Source organism: Equus caballus, chromosome 13 (genome assembly GCF_041296265.1).
Source record: "Equus caballus isolate H_3958 breed thoroughbred chromosome 13, TB-T2T, whole genome shotgun sequence".
Classification (NCBI taxonomy): domain Eukaryota; kingdom Metazoa; phylum Chordata; class Mammalia; order Perissodactyla; family Equidae; genus Equus; species Equus caballus.
The window spans coordinates 11,288,546-11,308,271 of record NC_091696.1 but is presented as its reverse complement, the minus strand read 5'-3'; the positions used below and the strand labels follow the sequence as shown (position 1 = coordinate 11,308,271).

The following is a 19,726-nucleotide window of genomic DNA, read 5'->3' as shown; positions in this document are numbered from 1 at the left end:
ATGTCATTATGCAGCGCATGCCATTGTTCAAATTCTACTTGGCCTTGAAACTGTGTAAAACCCTCTCTTCTTCCAGGAATTCTTCCCCCTACACGCCCTCCCTCCCTGAGCTCTCACAGTCCCTGTGGTCCTTGGCCCTCTTGCTTCTGTGGGCAGGGTCCCAGCTCCTCCTACTACAGCCCCAGGGAGCAAGAGAAGACCTGCTGAGTCAGTGTCCTGCGGGACAGCGTCTGCTTGGGCAGTGGGAAATCTGTGCTCTGCCTTGCCTTCTTATCAAAAAAATGTGGGGCTGGAGCAGTGGCTTCTAGGGGTCCCTGACTGTCACGGCCCTTGGACACTGAAGACCGGGGTCCCACTGTCACCCCACTGGGACCACGGGTAGGCAAGTGATTGCCTCTCGCCTTCACAGGCTTCTATGAGGACCGGGCCTGTAGATAAAGGGAGCCCACCCGGGTCCGGGGATCAGGTGCTGGCTCCCCAGGGCCCTGGGTGGGCAGGCCACTCTTCCTTAATTCATCACCCTGGGGTTTTTCGAGGCTCAGCTGGGCTGTCTGGCTTCTCCTCCTGGCAAAATGTTTTTTTTCTCCCATCTAGCCAGGGCCCAGGTGGATGGAATAGGGCTTCAGGGAGGTGGGGCAGGGGATGAGGAGGGCAGGGGAAGCCTAATCGAGTCCCTTCCTGTTGCCTTTCCAAGCCACAGACTCTCCTATCCCCTCTGCCAGGAACCCAGTCGGGAGAACCCCCCACCCCCACCCGGTTAGACGCCTGAGAGAGGGGGCGGCTGGCCTTCCGGTGGTAAAAATAGCGCTGACAATTGGAAAAGAAAAAAAGCCAGTTGTCAGCCCTGCTGGCACACAGTTCCGGACCCCACGGCCAGGTCATTCCTTAAAATATTGATGAGGCTGCCCAGCCACCCCCTCTAATGGGCCAAGGAGTGACCAATCGATCCACCACACAGTGGGCAGCGGCCTGGGGAGCCCCAGCTGGAGCCGGCCTCCCCACCACAGGAGACAAGTGACCCCAGGGAATGGAAGGAGGCCCCACAGTGCCAACTAGCCACAGTACCCTGAAGCCTGCCCCGCCAGGCTGCCCCTGGGCAGCATCTTTCACCAAAATGCCCCGCCCTTCTTCTGCACCCTTACTCATCACGGGGTTCAGAGGAATGCCAGATACTCTTCCCTGTCTTCAAGGAAGCCAGCCCCAATCATGCCCACGGAGTCCTCTCCTCTGGGCTTCTCAGGACCACTGGCCTGGCCCGGCCCACTCAACGCTGCACTTTACAGTGAAGGCTCTTTCCATCCTCCACCCTGCTGTTCCTCCAGCTGCTCTCCTGGCCTCTGTGGGACAGTCTCCTCCAGCCCTCTCTCTGCACCCCTCCCCCTGTAGGACAGAGGCAACCTCCGGGCAGCCCGGTCCTTCAGCCAGGATACCTCTGCCTGCTGGCTGCCTGAGTCTTCTACCCTGCAGATGGAGGCAGACAGCACACAGGGCACATTCTCTTTCACTTTTGGGTCCTTGGGCATTGGTTCTCAAGTCTACTCCCCACCTCACCCCACCCCCAGAAAGTCTCCCCACAGGGCAGGCTCTGAACCAAGGTTCCTGCAAGAGTGGGGTGTGGCTGGAATTCCCCGACCCCTCCCAACCAGAATATCTGTGCAAACCATGACCCTGGCAGAAGGCAGAAGTGGGCATGGCTTCTGGTCTTCACACCCTTGAACCTGCTGGGACTTTGCTGCAGAGTGGGTATGGGAGGGAGCTCTAACTAGTGACAGGTGCACATCAAGAGCCCTTGGGATGCTGCCGCTGTATGATTGTGGGGAGGTGGGGCACTCAGGTGGTCCTGGCTTTTCTGAGCATCAGTTTCCATAGCTGTAAAGTGGGACCATCCTGCTCTTGTACTCACATTGCTTCATGGCCCAAGGCCTGTGCCGAGGAGCATTGCTGGAAGGCAGCTGTTAAAGATGGTACAGCAGCCCTGTGCCCAGCACACCTTCATGCCTTTCACACAACTCCCAGCCTCTGACACTGTGGGAGGGTGGCAACTCTTCTGCTGAGCCCCCTAGCTTTCACTGATGCCCCCAACCTTGACAAGCCCTGCTGGCTCTGGGCCCTGCAGACTCCCCATCATAGGGGGCCCCATAGCTGCACCCCACAGCTGCTCCCATCACACTCCACATCTGGTCATTCGACACGTTGGGACAGGGGAGTGGTTCAAAACCTGAGATCTGGAGCCAGGCCATCCGGGTTTGAATCCCAGCTCCTCTGCTTCCTGGCTATGTGACGGTGGGTAAGTGACTTGGGCTCCTGGGCCCTCAGTTTCCTCACCTGTTCAAACGGAGGGTAATAACAGCACTGACTTCAAAGGGCTGTCATGAGGATGAAATAAGTGAATTGTTTAAAAATCAAAGCTCTTCTGCTTCTACTTCCTAAATGTCTTGCATCCGTTTCCTTTTTTTTCCCCTCTGCTCTGGGCAGATGGCTGCAGAGGTCTCCTCCTCAGCCTGTTTCCCACTGTTGCTCCAACCTCCAACAAATTCATGCTCCATAGTGTGGCCAAGGTATTCTTTCTAGGACCCACATCCAAATGGGCTATGCCCCTGTTTAAAGCCCTTCTCCCTCACATCTTCCCTGCCAGGAAGAGAGGATTCTCCCATTGCACAGATGAGGGAATGGGTTTCGGGCCAGGGAGGCGAGGGGCTCGTCACTCACTGGATTTCTACTGGTTGTCTGCTACCTGTCAGGAGGCAGGTGGGTGGGTCAAGGGCCACAGAATGGGTGAGAGGAGAGCGTGGAGCCAAGTTCAGATCTGTCCCTTTCTGTAGCACACGATGCTCCCAACAGGGCCCTGTCCCTGGGGAGCTCTCACTCTGAGGGCACAGTGGGGGACCCAAGTCCTGCTTCGGGAAAGGAGATGCCTACCCTCAGAGAAGGGGGCATTCTGACAGGCTGGAGGGCAGGGGAACCCAAAGCTGGGCCCTGCAGGAAGCACATGTTAGCTGAGCAAGGAGTAGGGCCCAGGACCATAAGCTACACCAGGGCCCAGGGGCTTCTGAGGGAAGCCCATCCTCCTTCAGGAGCACCTGGTGCTGGACAGTTCCTGGACAGGCGCTGTAGGTGGAGAGCAGGCGGGGATGGCTTTAGGCGCTCTGGCCCTGCCCTCCTGGGGTTGCAGAGCAGAGGCACCCCTCTTCAGCCTTGGCCTGAGCCTCGAGGTCTCCCCCTCTCTCCCAGTCTCATGGATCTCACCTAGGCTCTGATTCACAGCCCTCCCAGATAGCTCTGGCCCTTGGCCCAGCCCCTGAAACCTGCAAGACAGCCCCCTCGACCCCCACCACTCAGCCCACCAGTCTGCCTTCTGACTTTTTCATGACACACATGCTGGTGACCCCTAACTGAGCCCTCCAGCGCCTCCCCTCAGTTCTGAGCACGCTGGAACTCTGGGTACTGAGGATGCTTGTCAAGTTCCCTCGGCCTTTCTCAGAGCAAGTGAACTCCCGGCCTGGCCGATCTCCAGGCACCTCAAACTCACCACATCCAAGCTCCAATACACCCTCTTCCTCCAGCCCCTGCTTGTCCTCTGCTTGGAGTGTCAGCACTCAGCCCGGCATTGCCCCACCTGCTCTACTCCTCTGCCCCAGCAGCTGGCGGGGCCCCGAGCCCATGGAGGCCTTGAGAACGCTCCCCTTTATCCTGTCCCTACCTCCTCCCTGGACCCCCCCCCCCACACACAACACCACATGGCTTGTGGCCTGTCTTCTCCACCAGACCATGAGCCCCCAGCTGGGTGTTATACCCACACAGAGTGTTGGAAATATCTGAAGAACGGGGTCCAAACCCCGCTTCACCCAGAGGAGCCTCCCACATACTGATGCCCTGCCTCGCGCTGCCCAACAGGTGCGGGCTGAGACCTCTTCTAGATGTTGAGGAGTCACACCTGCTCTCCCCTGGGACAGAGCACAGCCATAAAAACAGACCCAACAAGATGAGGGGGGAAGAGAAACCTCCCCAGGCTCCAAAGCTGCCACCGCTCCTCTGGTCCCACATGGACGGCGAGAAGCAGGAAGCGAGGCAGGCTCCAAGACTGGACCAGAATCCCATGGGGACAGCCGCCAGGAGGCCCGAGGCGCCCACAAGCCAGGATGGGTAGATAGCGCAACAGGTAAGGACCAGGCTCTTGTCAGAGAGAAGTGGTTTGGAGGCCTGGCTTGTTGGCTGAGTAACTTTGGGCAAGTCATTTCACCTCTCTCAATCTGTTTCCTTCTCTGCAAGATGGAGATAATAATAGTGACAAACCCACAGTGTTGTTGTGAAGACTACATTAGAAGTGGCAAAGACGTCCTTACCCTGGCAGGAGTCAGCTCGAAACCAATGCTCAGCCCTGGGGGGCCCAGGCTCCACCTGGGTGGGGGTCCCACCTCCGACACCTCCTAGGGAGGCCCACCCTTGGGAGTGTGTGCGGGGGTTCTCCCTAGGAGACCCACTAAGTAAGGAGTTTAGAAACTCTAGACAGATTTTTCACAATGAAGGTGACAAAAAAGCATATGTATTAATTCGATGACTTAGAACCACTCCATTACCTGGCATGAGAATCTCTTGCCCACCATCATTCACCCCCTCTAGAGGGGGTGAGGAGAAGGAAGCAGCTTGTGGGAAACTCTGCCCCTGAGAACCCCATAACCGCCCTGACCCACACCAGCCACTTGGTGCCACCGCCAGACCTCTCCCAAAGTTCCTAGAGTTGAAAGGTTCTGGGTCCCTCCTCCAAACAGTGGCCTCCTGGATGGGGCAAGGAGGCCAGGACGGAAAAAGATTCGTTCAAAGTGGAGGGCAAAGTAGGGGGGTTCAGACCACATCCCCAACAGAGGGAGCCAGAGCCTCTTGGGGAGATCACCTCCTCCACCCTGCTGCCCTCCCAGAGGTCCTCACTCACCCCATGCTCAGTGACCTGTGTTGGGTGGGCACTCTTGCTGGTCACTCAGCTAGGAGGTAGGCAGCACCATCCCCATTTCACAGGGTAGATAATGGGGGCTCAAAAGGCAGAGAGAGGGGTCACCCCAGGTTAGCCTTTGAGGCTCCCCTGCACCAACTCAGTGTGAACACAGTTTTGCCTTTTCCATGTTCACAGTCACTCCTGAGACTGCCCGGTCCACCCTGTGCGGCTCCTGAGAGGCCCCGCTCACTGAAGACTTCTCCCCCTGAAGACCTCACTTCGTGGGCTGCTGGAGCCCCGGACGGATCCCTGCCTCGGCCTGGCCTCGGCCCGCGGGTCTGGCCAGGCTCCCGGCCCCGCGCTGAGCTGCCCGCAGGTTCATCAATGGCCGAGGCCCTAGGGCCTGAATGGAGGGCACGAACCCGCCCCTTCTTAAAGGCGCCCGCCTCTCGGGCACCCTCGGCGTCCTCCCCACTATCGGAGGCTGCCGGAGAGCTCCCGGGGTGGGCGGGTCGAGAATGGTGACCGTGAGAAAGAAGGCCTGGGCCGAATGGAGGGCGTGCCGGTCCGCTGACAGTGGTCTGGCTGGGGTCCCTCCCATGGCCAGCACCCTCATTCCAGGTTGGCCCTCCCCTCGCCCCCGCAGCCTAGGGAAGAGACCCCGGCTCCCCCCTCTGCCCTGGCTAGAGACCCCTCCTCCGGGGGGCCCGCTGTTCTCGCCCAACCGCGGGGCCTGGGCCCTAGGAGGGGACGGGGGCGCAGCTGCTCCGGAGGCGGCTCAGCCCCTCCCGCCACTCCCGCCCGGCCCGGGATGGCGGTCTGGCAACCGATCCCCGCCGGGGCGCATCTCCTCGCCGCGCTCCCTCCCACCCGCGCACACAAAGACGACACGCGCGGACCAGGACGCGTGCGGCCGCGCTCCCCGGGGCAGCCGTGCGCACACACACGCACGCCCTTAGGGACTGACGGATGGGGTCCGGGGTGATGGACGAGGGGACGAGGGAACTGAGGACAAGCAGGCCGTACCTACAGGCGCGCAGCTGCGGCCGGGCGGGCAGGGGCGCCGGCGGAGCGCTGCCCGGACCGCGGCCGGGCTTCCCGGGTCCGGCGGCTCATGGCCCAGGGCGGGTTCGGGCTCCCTCCGGGCGGGAGCCGGCGGCGGCGGCGGCTCCTCCCTCCCTGGTCCACAACCTCGAAGGCTAGTGCGCTCCTCGTGGGCCCGGCGCGGCCCCGGCTCGACTCTCCCAGCGGCCGAGCCCCGCGCGCTCCGAGCCCAGCCCCGCGCCGCGCGCGCCCCGCCCGCTCCCCCTTGCGCCCCCCGCCCGCGCCGCGCGCGCCTCCCCGGCCCGCCCCGCCCCTCGCCCCGCCCTCGCCCCGCCCCTCGTCCGCCTCGCGCCGCGCCCCCCGCCCTCCGCCGGGCCCGAGCGGCGCCGGCGGCTGCTGCTCACTTCCTCTGGAAGGAGGCAGCGGGGCGGCAGAAGCCTGGGGCCCAGAGAGGTTCTTAACTGGTCAAGAGGCGCCCCATTTGGGGCGAGGGTCCGCGATCGCCGCGTCTCGCGGAGCCAGCCCCAGGCCAGGCGCCGGAATACCCCCCTGCGCGGAGGCGTCCCCCGACCCGGCGTGGTGGCCCCGGGAGCGCGGCGGGTGGGGCCGGGTGGGTGGCCTGAATGGTGGGGTGGATGGGGCGTGGGCACCCCTCGGGGACGAGCGCCTGGCGGGGGCTGCTGCTCTTCCGGACCCTCCGCCGCGGGGACAATGAGAGCCTCGTGGAGGCCCAGATGTCGCAACGGGGAAAGTCGACGTCTGGTTCTCATAAATCCCGAGGGCAAGCACCACGCCCCCTCCCGCCTGCGCTCCTGGTGCCGGAAACCGCCCCGGGGCTACAGGGCTGGGAAGACCTGAGCATGGTCCCCACTTCCCCACCTTCACGGTGATGAGGAGGCTGACGCCACCCCGAGAGATCTTCAGAGGTCATACAGGGCTCATGTGGGGACATAGCCCTGGCGTCCTCACCCCTGCTCGGTTCCGTAGCCCCCAAACCCAGGGCATAGGTTAGGGTAGGGACCAGTCTGGCTAAGAAAGACTTTTGCCGGCCTTTTTGGGCACTGTGGAGTGATCCCTGGTGAACTGGGGGATCCAGAAGGCTTCTCAGAAGAGATGGGGGCTCCAGCAGGCCTGGAAGGGGTCCGAGAGAAGCGAAAGGGCATCCGTGTGCACAGAAGTGTGGAGGGGCCGCTCCTGAGCAAACCTATTGCTTATTCCTGGGGAGAGGTCGGGGTGTGCCAGCTCCTTCTCCCCTCCTCTCCCTTCTTGCCCCTGCCCCAGACCCTCAACCCCCAAAGGCTGTTCGATCAGCTTTTCACTGCCCTCACTAAATTTACCCTCTGTAGCCCCACCTCTGGCAGTTCTGTGGTCTGCCGTGGTCTCCTTGCCAGCTGGGAGTGCCTCCATCTGTTGTCCTCCACCATCCGGTGACCTCTGACCTTTGTAGACAGCCCTTTAACCTTTCCCAAAGCCATTTCACCTTTATAATTTCCCAGGAAGCAGGACAGGCAAAGAAGGGTTTTTATCCCATTCTTGTGGAGGAGAGGAGCTGTGGGTTGGTGAAGGTGGAGACTGGCCTTGGGCCCTCACTGCCTGCCCGCCAGCCCTGGGCTGCCCTCCACAGGGGCAGGCCTTGTCGAGGCCTTGGTACCTAGCCCCTTCCTTTCCACACGCACACCAGCTGCTCCCTCCACGGGACTTGGCCAGTGAACACACAATGAAAGCCTCGGCGTGGACCAGCCATCGACTGGAGCTGCACAGAAGCCTGGACGTCTGGCTGAGAACCAGACTATGAACGAGGCGGGGAGGAGTGTGGGAGTGTGGGGGGTTGGAGGGTGACCGCCTGCAGAGTGGGAGGCTCTACACTGGGTGGCCTGGCTGTGGCCCCCACCCTCCTGGGAGATGGGAGAGCCTGGCCCCCAGTGGACTAACCTTGTTCTGAGCAGTGGGCTGAGATCCGCTGGGGGGCTGTCATTGGCCAGGCAGGGTCCTGGGGTGTGGAGCCCTGGGCAGGACAATGGCTCTGATCCCCAGGGAGGAGGAAGTGAGGAGGAGCCAGCTGCTTCTTCGAAACTCTGACCCACAAGGAGGAACTGGTGGGAGATGTGGAAGTGGCTGGCGTCGGGGAGAGGGGCATGGGGGTGCATGATTGGGCAAGAACAGCTCTGTCATGGGGACAGGAATAAGGGTCAGGGAGGACAGGTCCATCTGGGGTCCCTGAGGGCAGGAGGTTCTGGGACCTTGGAGGAAGTTCTGACGGGGCAGACAGTGAGGGGTGCCGGCGATGGGAGTCCAAAGGGAGGCCCCTGGATGCACAAGCTCTAGAGCGTTCAGGACTCAAACGGAACAAGGATAGTACAGGAGGCTCCGACCTCGTGGACCACAGGGTGGGAGCTGGGTGTGGGGCCAGCCTCAGGGCCACCTGGCCAGTGGGGTAACACTGACCACCACAGACCAAGAGGAAGCCCCTCAGTCTGGGTGGGAGGGGACCCACAGGAGTGGGGCTGGGCTGGGGGCCAGGTGGCCTGGGACCTGTGGCTCAGGGGCGTCCCCATGCAAGGCTGGCACTCAGGGGGCTTGGTGGGCACTGGCTCTGAGGTTCCTGGCAAGCAGGAGCCCAAGGGAAAGGGGCAGAGTGTGTGGCTCCAGGGCACACAGAAAGGTGAGCTGGGATTCCCCTGGAGCTGACGTCACACATTCAACCGCAGCCTGACAGGTGGTTTTTTTTTTTTTCTAAAGTAAGTCTTTTTTAAAGATTTTATTGTTTTTCCTTTTTCTCCCCAAAGCCCCCTGGTACATAGTTGTGTATTTTTAGGTGTGGGTCCTTCTACTTGTGGCATGTGGGATGCCGCCTCAGCGTGGCTTGATGAGTGGTGCCATGTCCACACTTAGGATCTGAACCGGCGAAACCCTGGGCCGCCAAAGTGGAGCGAGTGAACTTAACCACTCGGCCACGGGGCTGGCCCCTGACAGGTGGTTTTTATGTATTTTTAATTTTTAAAAAATTTTATTTATTTATTTATTTACTTTTTGAGGAAGATTAGCTCTGAGCTAACTGCTGCCAATCCTCCTCTTTTGCTGAGGAAGACTGGCCCTGAGCTAACATCCATGCCCATCCTCCTTTACTTTATACGTGGGACGCCTACCACAGCATGGCATGCCAAGCGGTGCCATGTCTGCACCAAGGATCCGAACGGCGAACCCTGGGCCACGGAGAAGTGGAACGTGTGAACTTAACCGCTGCGCCACCAGGCCGGCCCCTGACAGGTGGTTTTTAAAAAAGGGAATGGATTTCTCTTTTTGATTGGGTTCCTTGTCTGCTCAGGAGAACTCAGACATGGTGGGTTTGGGTTTCAGCAGAGCTCTGGACCCACTCATGGAATTCCTGGGGCTGGGAAAAGGGGAAAAGACCTCTGTGTGCGGGGGGCCATGCCCCACATCAGCAGAGCAGCTGAAAGGTTCAGTGCCTGGTCCCAGGGGTGCTGCCGCAGGCGCCCACCAGCCTCCCGTAGCCCCAGAGTCACAGCGGGGGACACCAGTGTGGCTGCAACCATGTGTTTATTTGAAATGTGCAAAGCTGAGCATGCAAACGCAAATCTAACTTAGGAGATCTGCAGTGGCCCCGAGGTGGCCATGCTAGGAGGGCCGCCAGCCAGGTCTGCTTGGCCGAGAAGCACCTAGGAGCCTCAGCCCAGTCCTTGGGTCTGAAGAGCCTGGGGCACGGTGGCTCACTAGAGATTCCTTTCCTAGAAGCTAGAATATCTTGCTAAAGAAGAAAACAAAAATCACAGTGGGTCTGGGGGCAGGGAGAGGGTAATAGAAACTATCCTGCCCTCTGGGGCTCCCCCTCTTCTTGGGGTGGGGAGGGGTGGTGACAAAGGCAGGCCGGGAGGCTGGACTCAAAGCCTGCTGGCCTGCAAAGAAGGGCCCTCCATCTCTTGGGGTGGTGGTGGATCCTAGGGAATCCCAGAGCCTGGCACAGAGGGGTCTAGGAGATGCCAAGGGGATTAACCACGGCCAGAGTCAGTGGGAACTCAGTCAGCACCACAGCTGGGAGGTCTCTGCCACCAGGGCTAGAGGTCAGGCTGTGGGCGGGATCTAGGGGGGATTGGCGGCCTGAGATGAGGCTGAGGGGTCCCTTTGGCTCAGCCTGGCTGGGCCTTGGGGGTTCCTGGACCTAGGAGGCCTGATGTGGCTGACACATTCTCTTAAGGGGGCACAAGGGGACCTGGGACCTCTGGCACTGCAGGGCAGGGGGCACGGGCAGTTCTTGTGGGGGATTCTCCAGGGATGTCTAAGTCATTAGAAGCAGCTGAAGAAGCAGGGGTGGGGAATGCAGCCATCACTGTCATGTGGGGGGCCCAGGACGTCACTGCCACAGGTCACCAGCCGCCGCCCCATTGTCATTCTCGTGGAACTTGTGCAGATGATCAGCAAACCTGTGGGCACAGAAACCTTGGCTGAGGCTGAGTGTAAAAAGGAGGGAAATGTGTGTGTATGTGGGGCACATGGAGGTCTCCCAGGGGCAGGCACCATGTGATGGGGTGGGCATGGCAGAGGGCCATGGGGTGGACAGAGGCGGGGGCAATGGTGGAGGGCTGGGGGGCAAGGAACAGAAGGAGGAGCTCATGGTGCTGGGGGGCTCAGTGCAGGGCTGTGGTGGGGCGGGGTGGGTGTCCTCACTTCTTGGCGCAGAAGGTGGCACAGTCCCTCTCCATGCTTTCGCTCCATGCCAGCTTGTACAGCACCTGGCCAGGCAGAGATGCCGTGAGCTGCCCGTCCTGCCTCACGGCCACTCCTGTGGTCCACCCACAGCCGTTAGGCCTGGCTTCCTGGCTCATGAAGGTTCTCATGGCCCAGGCCCTGGGGCGGTGGGCCTTAGAGATGCTCCTGTGCCCGCCTGTTTCACAGATGGTCAGACAGGCTTGGACACGGAGGTACCATCCCTAACACAGCTGGACGGACCACTGGCAGGGCCAGGACCCACTGGGCGCTGGGGTCAGAGTGGGAGCCCAGGCTAGCCATGTAGGGGCCACCTTGACTGTGGCCTTGCTGGGGTCCCTGAGGCTAGAGCCTTCCATAGGCACCCCCTTCCCCCTGCTCTCCCCTGACTCAGTGGACATGCAGGCATCACCAGGCCTCTGCATGTGCTGTGCCCACTGACTGGAATGCCCCTCTGTACCCATTCAGTTCACCATGTCCCCTCTCTGTGCAGCCCACCTGGCTGTCCCATAGTGGAGTTAGTCCGACCTGCCTTCCGTCTGCCTCCGGCTCCCATGGTGGCCTTTCCCTCCACCAAGCCCCTCCAGTACAGGGCCCCAGATATAGTCAGCCAGGCCTCTTTCACAGAGTGGCTGGACTGCTGTCCCAGCCAGAGGGCCTGATGGGTGGGCTTGTTGCCCCCAGGGTGGGCTGAGGTCCTTGAAGGGGAGAGAAGTGGCCAAGAGCAGATGGTGTGGCTTGGCATTGGCCTGGGTGCCAGGCCACAGTAACAGGCTCCCTGCTGCCCTAGGAGGTTGGGGACACCTGCCTGGACACTCACCAGAAAGACCAGGCAGTGCAGGAACAGCGTGTAGAAGAAGCCGATGGTGCGCGCCATCTTGTTGGAGAGAACCAGCCGCCCCTGGGGAGCAAGAAGGGTGTGCAGTGGGGCGGGGCGGGCCTCCCCTGCTCCTGCAGGGCTGACCTGGGGCTCCTGCAGAGAGGGCCTCAGGGCACAGGGGAGGGCAGGGCGGCCAGCCGGCTCCCACTCTACTTGATAGGCCAAGAGCTTGGGCTGCAGGACTTCTAAGAAATGGTGCATGATTCCAGAACCTACCATGAATGGTGCTACCTGTGGAGCTGTCCCAGAGAGGGTGGGACCCCGCTCTGGGTCACACAGCCACCCTTAGCAGGGCCTGTGAGGGGTCAGTGGGGTCCGTGGGGCTTCTCCAGATTGGGCTGGAGGGCAGGGACGAGGTTCTCGGAGACAGAGGCTCCAGCCTGTCCCAGGTGGGCACAGAGGCGGGCACTCACCATGCTGAGCGTTGCCTTGTCCCAGGGGCTCAGGCTCAGGTACTTCCGCTGCCGCTCCTGGAGGGGGAGGGACGATGAGGAGAGGACCTCAAAGGGCTCACTGCAGAGAGGGAACCTGGGGGCTGCCAGGGGCCTGCCTGTGCCAGTCCCACTAGCTGTGACATCCTCGGCTCCCCAACATCTGTGAGCGCCCCCAGTGGCAGCTGGCTCCTGCCCTCTGCGGTGGCCCATTCTGCCTTCGGGAAAGTCTTCGTGGGCAGGGCTTCCACAGCCTGAGAGGTCAGTGAGGAGAGCTACCAGAGGGGGGCCCACTGCAGGTCGCTCAACACTGGGAGCTCTTTGCTTATCTGCCTACCCCCGCAGTGTGCCCCTGGGGTTAACCCCTTCACTGTCGCACACCCTCACGTAGCCATCCACAGGTGTTCCTGGCACTCCGGGCCTGTCCGGGGTGGACCCTGGGATTCTGTGGCACCAAAGTGGGTGTGGGGTCTGCCCTGGGGGTTGGGTAAGTGTGGCGTACATGTCGGGGTGCAGGGCGAGGCTGGGCCTGAGTGAGCAGGCCAGGGCTGGTGGAGTGGGGAATGAGGGGCGGCGAGGCCAGGCAAGCGGGTGGCTTCTTGGAGCTTCCCTGTGGCCTGCGCATAGCTGAGCACCGCCTGTCCCTGCTCTGCCCGGAGGCCAGGCCCACGCACCCGCTTGCTGAAGGAGGAGAAGGGGTCCAGGCGCTCCTCATACTGGGACGAGTACCGCAGCTCTGTGTCATCGCTGCTGCCGCCCTGCGTGGGGAAGGAGTACAGACCCAGTCACCGGGGCCCAACAGCAAGGCCAGGGCCCAGGGACCACAGGCTGGCAGGATCACAAGGCAGCCTCAGTTTCCTCATCAGCACAATGCGGGCAGGGGAAGGGGCCCAGAGTGACAGCGTGAATGTGGCTGGTGCTACTTGTCCAGGGGCATTGCCCGGGGTCAGAGGTTCCCATGGGGTCAGGGTCTCCCAGATGGGCTGGAATGTATGAGACAGACAGGGCTGGGCCCCGTGAAGGGAGGTGGGTCTAGAGGGGGTTCTGGGAGTGTGCAGGATGGCCGTGGGGCCCAGGCAGGCACCTGAGGGATGAGAGACCCCCCCAGCCAGCCACCCGGTGTGTAGTGCTAGTTTGCACAGAGTCTGGGCGCCCTCTGGTGGCCTAAGAACAGCTTCAACGAGTGGAATGGGGGGCTAGTGCCTGAGGGTCTTGTCCCAGGGAGGTACCCACTGTGAGTGTCACCGCTCTCGCCTCCTACTACCCCCACTGTCTGCCCACGGTCACAGAAGGGGTTTCCTTGCACAAGGTGGTCCCCTTTGAGGACTGGGGCTGAGAGAAACCAGAGACGGCCGTCCTCGGCCCGGAATGGAATGGGGGGTTCCTCCTGACTGGTTTTGGGGTGTTGGACCAAATTCTGGTATGGTTTTTCTTTAAAGATTTTATTTTTCCTTTTTCTCCCCAAAGCCCCTGGTACATATTTGTATATTTTTAGTTGTGGGTCCTTCTAGTTGTGGCATGTGGGATGCCGCCTCAGCATGGCTTGATGAGCGGTGCCATGTCCGCGCCCAGGATCTGAACCGGTGAAACCATGGGCTGCCAAAGCGGAGAGCACAAACTTAACCACTCGGCCATGGGGCCGGCCCCATCTGGTATGGTTTTTCTTTTTTTTAGTGTAAGTTTAAAACATACAGATTCCCCAGGGCCTGTCCTGCATGCTCAACAGCCCTGGGGGTAAATTCCCAGATCTTGGGTCAGCTAGTGGATCAGCCCCATTTCACAGAGGGAGCACCTGGCCCGTGGCCTGGGGCCTGTGACCCTCTTGCTGGACCTCATCACATCCTGGCTGGTTCTGATGAGTCAACCTCCACAAGGGAGGGAGGGAGGACAGGTGGCAGGCCCTCTGGGTCACTGTCCAGTGACTGCCCAGCAGGTCACTGCCCCCGTCCCTCCTGCCCCAGTGGCCCCAGACCACCTCACTCCCTGCCTGGGGCACCTGGGGCTGAGATTGGGGAGGGCCCTTACCCGGCCAGGGTAGCTCTGGAGGAACTTGATCTTCTCGAACAGCTTGATGTTGTCGGCCCGCAGGCTGTCCAGCTCGCTCTGCAGGGCTTGGATGGTGTGCTGGGCCAGGCGGTTCTCCTGCGGGGAGGTGGGTGGGTGGGCAGGGTCAGGGGTGGATGGGGGTGGCACACGGTGAGGCCTCCACGCTGGCACAGGTCAGGGGCTCCATCTCCCTGGAGCCCCTTCTTTGCCCAGGGCCACCTTCTTGACCTACTAGACTCCGCTCAAAGCTGCCCGTGCTGGGAAGTCCCCCTTCTCCTCCTGTGACCCCAGCCCAGGGAGAAGTCACAGTTCTTGCGTCGGGTTTCTTCATGTTTTGTTTATGGTATTACCAGCCTTAAACAATCATTATGAGATATAATTCATATAACATAAACATCATCATATGTAAGTGTACAGTTCAGTTGTGTTTTTGAGCATATTCACAATGTTATGCAACCATCCCCACTATCTAATTCCAGAACATCTGTGTCACCCCAATCAGAAGCCCCAAACTTGTCGGCAGTCACTCCCCAGTCCCTCCTGTCCCAGCCGCTGGCCACCACTCATCTACTTTCTGTTGCTGTGGATTTGCCTGTTCTGGACATTTTGTATAAGTGGAATCCTCCACGAGGTGATCTGAATGTTTGCCAATCTAGGGGCAAAGTGAATTTACTCAGATGCTTAAAGAGGTGTTTTCTTCACACTGCTAAAAATTCGCACAGGACCAGAAAGGACATGGTCCTCTGGCGGCTCCTCAGCAATTTAAACATAGATTTACCAAATGATCCAGCAATTCCACACCTGAGTGTACAGCCCAAAGAACTCACTGCAGGGACTCAAAGAGATGTTTGCACACCCGTGTTCATAACGGTGTTATTCACAGAAGCCAAAAGGTAGAAGCAACCCAAGTGTCCACTGATGGATGGATGGAGCAGCAAAATGTGGTCAAGACACACAGTGAAATGTGATTCAGCCTTAAAAAGGAAGGAAATTCTGACACATGCCACAACATGGATGGACCTGGGGGACATTGTGCTAATTAAATAAGCCAGTCACAAAAGGACAAATGCCGTATGGTTCCACTTATATGAGGTCCCTAGTGTGGTCAAATTCATAGAGACAGAAGGTAGAATGGCCGTGGCCGGGGGGAGGGGGGAGGGGGAACGGGGAGTTAGCTTAGTTTAATGGGGACAGAATTTCAATTTGGGAAGATCAAAAAGTTCTGGGAAATGGATGGTTAGAGGGCTGCATAACGATGTGAATGTACTTGATGCCACTGAACTGTATGCTTAAAAATGGGTAAGATGGTAAATTTTACATCACGTGTGTTTTGCCACAATTTTTAGAAAGTACATGGTAAAAACTATAGAATAGCATAAACACTTGCTTTTTCTCTTCCACCTCTATTTTGAAGGCCTTTTTTGAAGGGCTGTGTAGCCTTCCATGTGTGGCTTGCCCCAGTACCCGATGGGCAGGTGGGTGTCCCCAGTCCATCGTGCTGGCAGCCAGCATGAGGGGAGCAGCCCTGACGGTCCCTCATTTGAAGCCTCTCGCTCTGGACCCCAGATCACGGAGGGTCCCACTGGATCCGGCCCACCCTTGTCACTGGCCCAGCACTGGACCTGGCCCAGCGGATGTCTGCCTTTCCCCGGCCTGAGCCTGGAAACCCTGCGTGAGGAACTCCGGGTTTGGAGAGGAAGGGTCTAGAAATTCTGTCATCAGCTCAAGCAGTGACTTTGTGAGAAGGATGGGAACCTCCTTGGCTTCTGCTCCCACTGGGAGAACCAACAAGGGGACCTGAGCTGGCTCTGTGGGACGGGGGACCTGCAGAGGACCTGAGGCTGGGAGGGTGCCACCTCCGGTGCTCCCCTGGTCTGGCCCAGGGCCCTCTGCACTCTGGATCCAGTGTCCACTTGCTGCGTGGGGACACCCTGACCTCGGCCTTGGCCTCTGTGTCCTAGACACCCCCTGCTCCTGCTTTTCTCCCTCCCTCCCTGATGCTCTCTTGGCTCCTGTTCCCCTCTCTTCCGGGGACCACAGCCATCTGCTGGCACTGCAGCCACCATCCGAGTGTCAACAACGCCCACATGGAGGCACCTCATCTTAAAGGCCCAGATGCAACTGGACTGGTCACCTTTGTAGACTGCCCGTTCCTCATGGTACCCCTCTAGGAGGCCCACCAGCCAGGCGCTCAGCAGCCAGTGGGGCCTCTCTGACCCCCCAGAGCTCCTGGACATCTCTAGACTATTCATCTTTTTGGGCTCAAAGGCCCTCCTCTCTCCGACCTGCCCCTGTTTTCCCATTCCCACCTGATTTAGATGCTTCTCCTGGACGATGTGACCTCTGCCTAGTCGTCTTCCTGGGCCAGCCTTCTGTCCTAAACTGGCTGCCCGACTGACCTTTCTTACCCTCCGTTCTTGCAGTGTCAGTCCCCTGCTTAACTGCTTTGGTGGCACCTCAGCCTGGCAGTAGGGTAATTGCCTGGTGACTCTGTGTTTTGTTCCTGCAGCCCTGGAACGACCCGCACTCGCTTCTGGCTTGTTGGCCTCCGGTCTCTGCTCACAGAGTCTCCTTTACTTTGAGCGTCTGATTTTTCCAAAGCCTAGCTTTGCATCACCTCCTCTAGGAAGCTCTCCCTGACTGCACCGATCAAATCTAATCCCACTGCGGTTTATGGTCTGTGACACTTCTCTCTCCCTCAAGCCTGTGTGCTCCCCACTGTGTCCTCCCGTCCAAAAAGTGCAGGGGAGGGAAGGACATGACTCACGGCCTCCAGCTCCTGGTTCCGGGCACGGAAGCGCTCCCTCTGGCTGGAGATGATGGAGAGCAGTGAGTCTACCTGGCCCTCAGGGAGAGTGCCACTGGCAGGTGCCGAGGGTCCTAGGAGGTAGGGAAGAGTGGCTTGGGGTGGCGGGAGGCAGAGCCCAGCAGTGGGCCCTCAGGTCACCAGCCCCGAGGGAGCCCTGGCCAAGGGCCATGGGGTGGAAGGAAGGTGTCTGAGCACAAGGTACTGAGAGGTTGGGGAAGGGGGAGGGGCGGCCGGGGGAAGAGCGAGGGGTGTGACATGAGAACAGGGGCCCTGGGAGGGGAGAGCCCAGGCATTGTCCAAGGGCTAGGTCCCAAGGCCCTGTCCCCATTGCTCTCTACTTGAATCTGAGACCCCTGCATCTGTCAGATTGGCCCCTAGCTCCTGGGGAAGCAAAGGGCACTGGGAAGCCATGGGTACCGCCCCTACCACGTCCTGGCCCAGCAGCCCCAAGTTCTGGCTTCGGTGCCCAAGGAGACCACCTCCCCTCCAGCGCTGGGAGCTCTCCGGCTGCATCTCGGTGCTGAGGCCTCCTCGAGGAGTTGACCACCACCCACCAGCCTTCGACAGGCCACTGGCAGGGCCGAGGGGATCAGGGCCCCCAGGTGGTGGTGTCAGGCTAAGGCCTAGAAGCACAGGTTGGGGGCTCACCCCGTTTTAGGTTGCTGCTGCATTGCTGGGCGGAGGGGCCTTGATCTCCTTCGAGGGAGGGGCGTGCTCTTTAGGGCTCAGGGCTCAGGCTACACCACCTCTTCCCTCTTCCCCCTCCCGCCCTGCCCTTCATCGTCAGGTCAGGCCCTCCTCACCGTAGAACAGGGCGGTGGCCTCCTTGATGGGCTCTGGGATCTTCTCCAGGCCATGCTCGGCTGCACCCTGTGGGGGGGGAGGAAGAGGTGGGCGGCGCCCCCCCCTACAGCACTGAACACACCCTTTCAGGGGGCCAAGCAAACGGGGGGCTGGGAGCAGTGGGGCAGTCTGGTGGCAGGGTCTGGGCACAGCCGTGGCCATAGGTGGGCCTGGAGAGGACGCCTGGCCTGGGTCATCAAAGAGAAGGCTGGGCCCCAAGTTCACCCCAAGGCCGGAGCTCTCTGGGGGAAGTCTCCTCCAGTTACCCAGCCCAGAGGCAGGGTGACCCCACCCTGCAGCCTCCTGCTGCGTGACCTGGGCCAGCCCCACTTCTCTCCTGGAGCCCCATTTCTTCATCTGTAAAATGGAGTGGGTGACGTGATGACTTAAGGACCCTCTAGGGTCTAGCCTTCTTGGGTCCTCTAGCTGTGAGACAGTGGATAATCCTGGCCTTGCTTGGGCGCTGAGGTCCCAGGGCAGAGGTCTAAGCCAGTGCCTGGAGGCTTTGTGCCAGCTCGAGGAAGCCTGCCGCTCTGCCCTGTGGCCTGGCATCCTGACTTGGGCCTTCATGGTGACGTGGGCCTTGGGGCGGGGGCAGGTGGACACCAGCTGCCCGATGATCGGGCTGGTCCACCTGGGAAGCCAGCATTTTGTGAGGCTGAAGGAGCCCTGGGCAGGTGGCAAGGGGGCAGCTTAGAGGGGGTGGGCTCACCTCGGCGTCTGGCCGCTGGATGGACTGGATGGTGCTGAGGTCCTGCTCCAAGCGGGCGATCAGTTCCCTCTGCTCAGCTGCTGTGGTCGTGGCCTCGGTGACATGGACCTGCAGCTCCGCACAGCGCCCTGAGCCAAAGGAAGATGTGGCTGTCAGAGGGAGCCTCATGGGACCCGTGGTGCCCTTCCACCCCACCCCACCTCTCCCACCACAGCCTGCGTCACCGCCTAAGGGCCACCGTTAGACCAACCAGCAGAGGCAGGCACTCCCGGCCCTAAGAAGTCACAGTGCTTATGAAATTCCCTGGGTGGGGCACGGACCCCAGGTCAGGGATCTGGGAGAAACAGGGCACCCTGACTCTGCCATGACCAGCTGGGTGAGCCTGGCTGGCCCCTCTCCCTCTCCAGGCTTCACTGTGCCCCTGTCAAGCAGGGCAAGGAGCTGAACCCAACGAGCCCCAAGTTCCTTCCAGGGCTGATGACCAGAGGGAGGCCTCGGCATAGGAGTGGCGGAGAGAGGTGCAGTGGGCGGTAGGCGGAGGGTGAAGGAGCCACCCCAGCCTTGCTCAGCCCCTCCCCCAACAGGCTCCAGGGCAGTGGTGGGAAGGGGTGGCCCCCAGGAACTCCCTGGCCCACAGTCCTGTTCTTCTCCCCCATCCAAGTGCCAGATGTTGTCTTTACAACGAAGCAACTCCCAAATAATTCTGCGTGGAGACCTTCCTGCCCCTCTGGAGGGTGGGAGATGTTGGGAGGTCTCCCAGCCCAGGCCCGTGGATGCCTTCGGTAGCCATTGGCAGGGAGGACAGAGGTGGCCTGGGAGCCGGGCAGACCCGAGTATGAGATCTGGCCCTACTTCTGTGTGACTCTGGGCAGCCAACTCTCCCTGTCTGGGCCTCATTTGTAAAATGGTGACAACAAACCTAGCTCAGGGCCGCAGAGAGGGCGGCCCAAGCCTGAGGCCCTGGGTGTTGTCCTTTGGTATAGATGGATGGCCACCAGGGGGCACTGTGGCCTCAGAAATGCCAAAGGCTCCAGGCTGTGGGCAGCGCCGGGAGACCGGCCTCTGTACCCTGCCCGGTGGACTCGCCCCTCACCCTGGGGCCTGCTTATCAGCTGGCCAACCTGGTCCTAGCTGGGCTTGGTGCCTGGGCCAGGGTGGGGGCAGCGGCCTACCCGCTGCCTGCTCCATCTCCTGGGTGCCCGCTGGCCGCCAGGCTCTTTACACACCTCACAACAGTGTGATCAGTCAGAAAAGATGACCCCCATGTTACAGGTGAAGAGATGAGCCTTACAGCCTGGGATCAAACCCA

General features: G+C 60.5%; 2 protein-coding genes across 27 annotated transcripts in view; both read right to left on the bottom strand.

Moving 5' to 3' along the window:
- Nucleotides 1–8,056, bottom strand: part of SH2B2 (SH2B adaptor protein 2) — an 83,299-nt gene extending 75,243 nt beyond the window's left edge. For 3 of the 17 annotated variants that reach the window (XR_011424608.1, XR_011424605.1, XM_023655398.2), the window contains exon 1: nt 7,907–8,055. Coding sequence is in view for 9 of the 17 variants with exons in the window: in XM_023655398.2 (XP_023511166.2) it covers nt 7,907–7,949 (43 nt within the window). In the remaining 8 variants the exon portion in view is untranslated. Of the gene's footprint in view, nt 1–5,956; nt 6,227–7,906 lie in introns of those variants that run through there. The other 14 variants (XR_011424603.1, XM_023655395.2, XR_011424604.1 and 11 more) reach the window with 11 other exon arrangements.
- Nucleotides 8,057–9,513: 1,457 nt separating this feature from the next.
- CUX1 (cut like homeobox 1) overlaps nt 9,514–19,726 on the bottom strand; it is a 368,724-nt gene continuing 358,511 nt past the window's right edge. For all 10 annotated transcript variants that reach the window (XR_011424601.1, XR_011424602.1, XM_070231696.1 and 7 more), the window contains 9 exons: nt 18,418–18,545; nt 17,666–17,732; nt 16,821–16,933; nt 14,033–14,149; nt 12,682–12,765; nt 11,990–12,046; nt 11,517–11,597; nt 10,658–10,722; nt 9,514–10,413 (listed from right to left, as the gene is read on the bottom strand). Coding sequence is in view for 8 of the 10 variants with exons in the window: in XM_070231696.1 (XP_070087797.1) it covers nt 10,344–10,413; nt 10,658–10,722; nt 11,517–11,597; nt 11,990–12,046; nt 12,682–12,765; nt 14,033–14,149; nt 16,821–16,933; nt 17,666–17,732; nt 18,418–18,545 (782 nt within the window). In the remaining 2 variants the exon portion in view is untranslated. The remainder of the gene's footprint in view (nt 10,414–10,657; nt 10,723–11,516; nt 11,598–11,989; nt 12,047–12,681; nt 12,766–14,032; nt 14,150–16,820; nt 16,934–17,665; nt 17,733–18,417; nt 18,546–19,726) is intronic.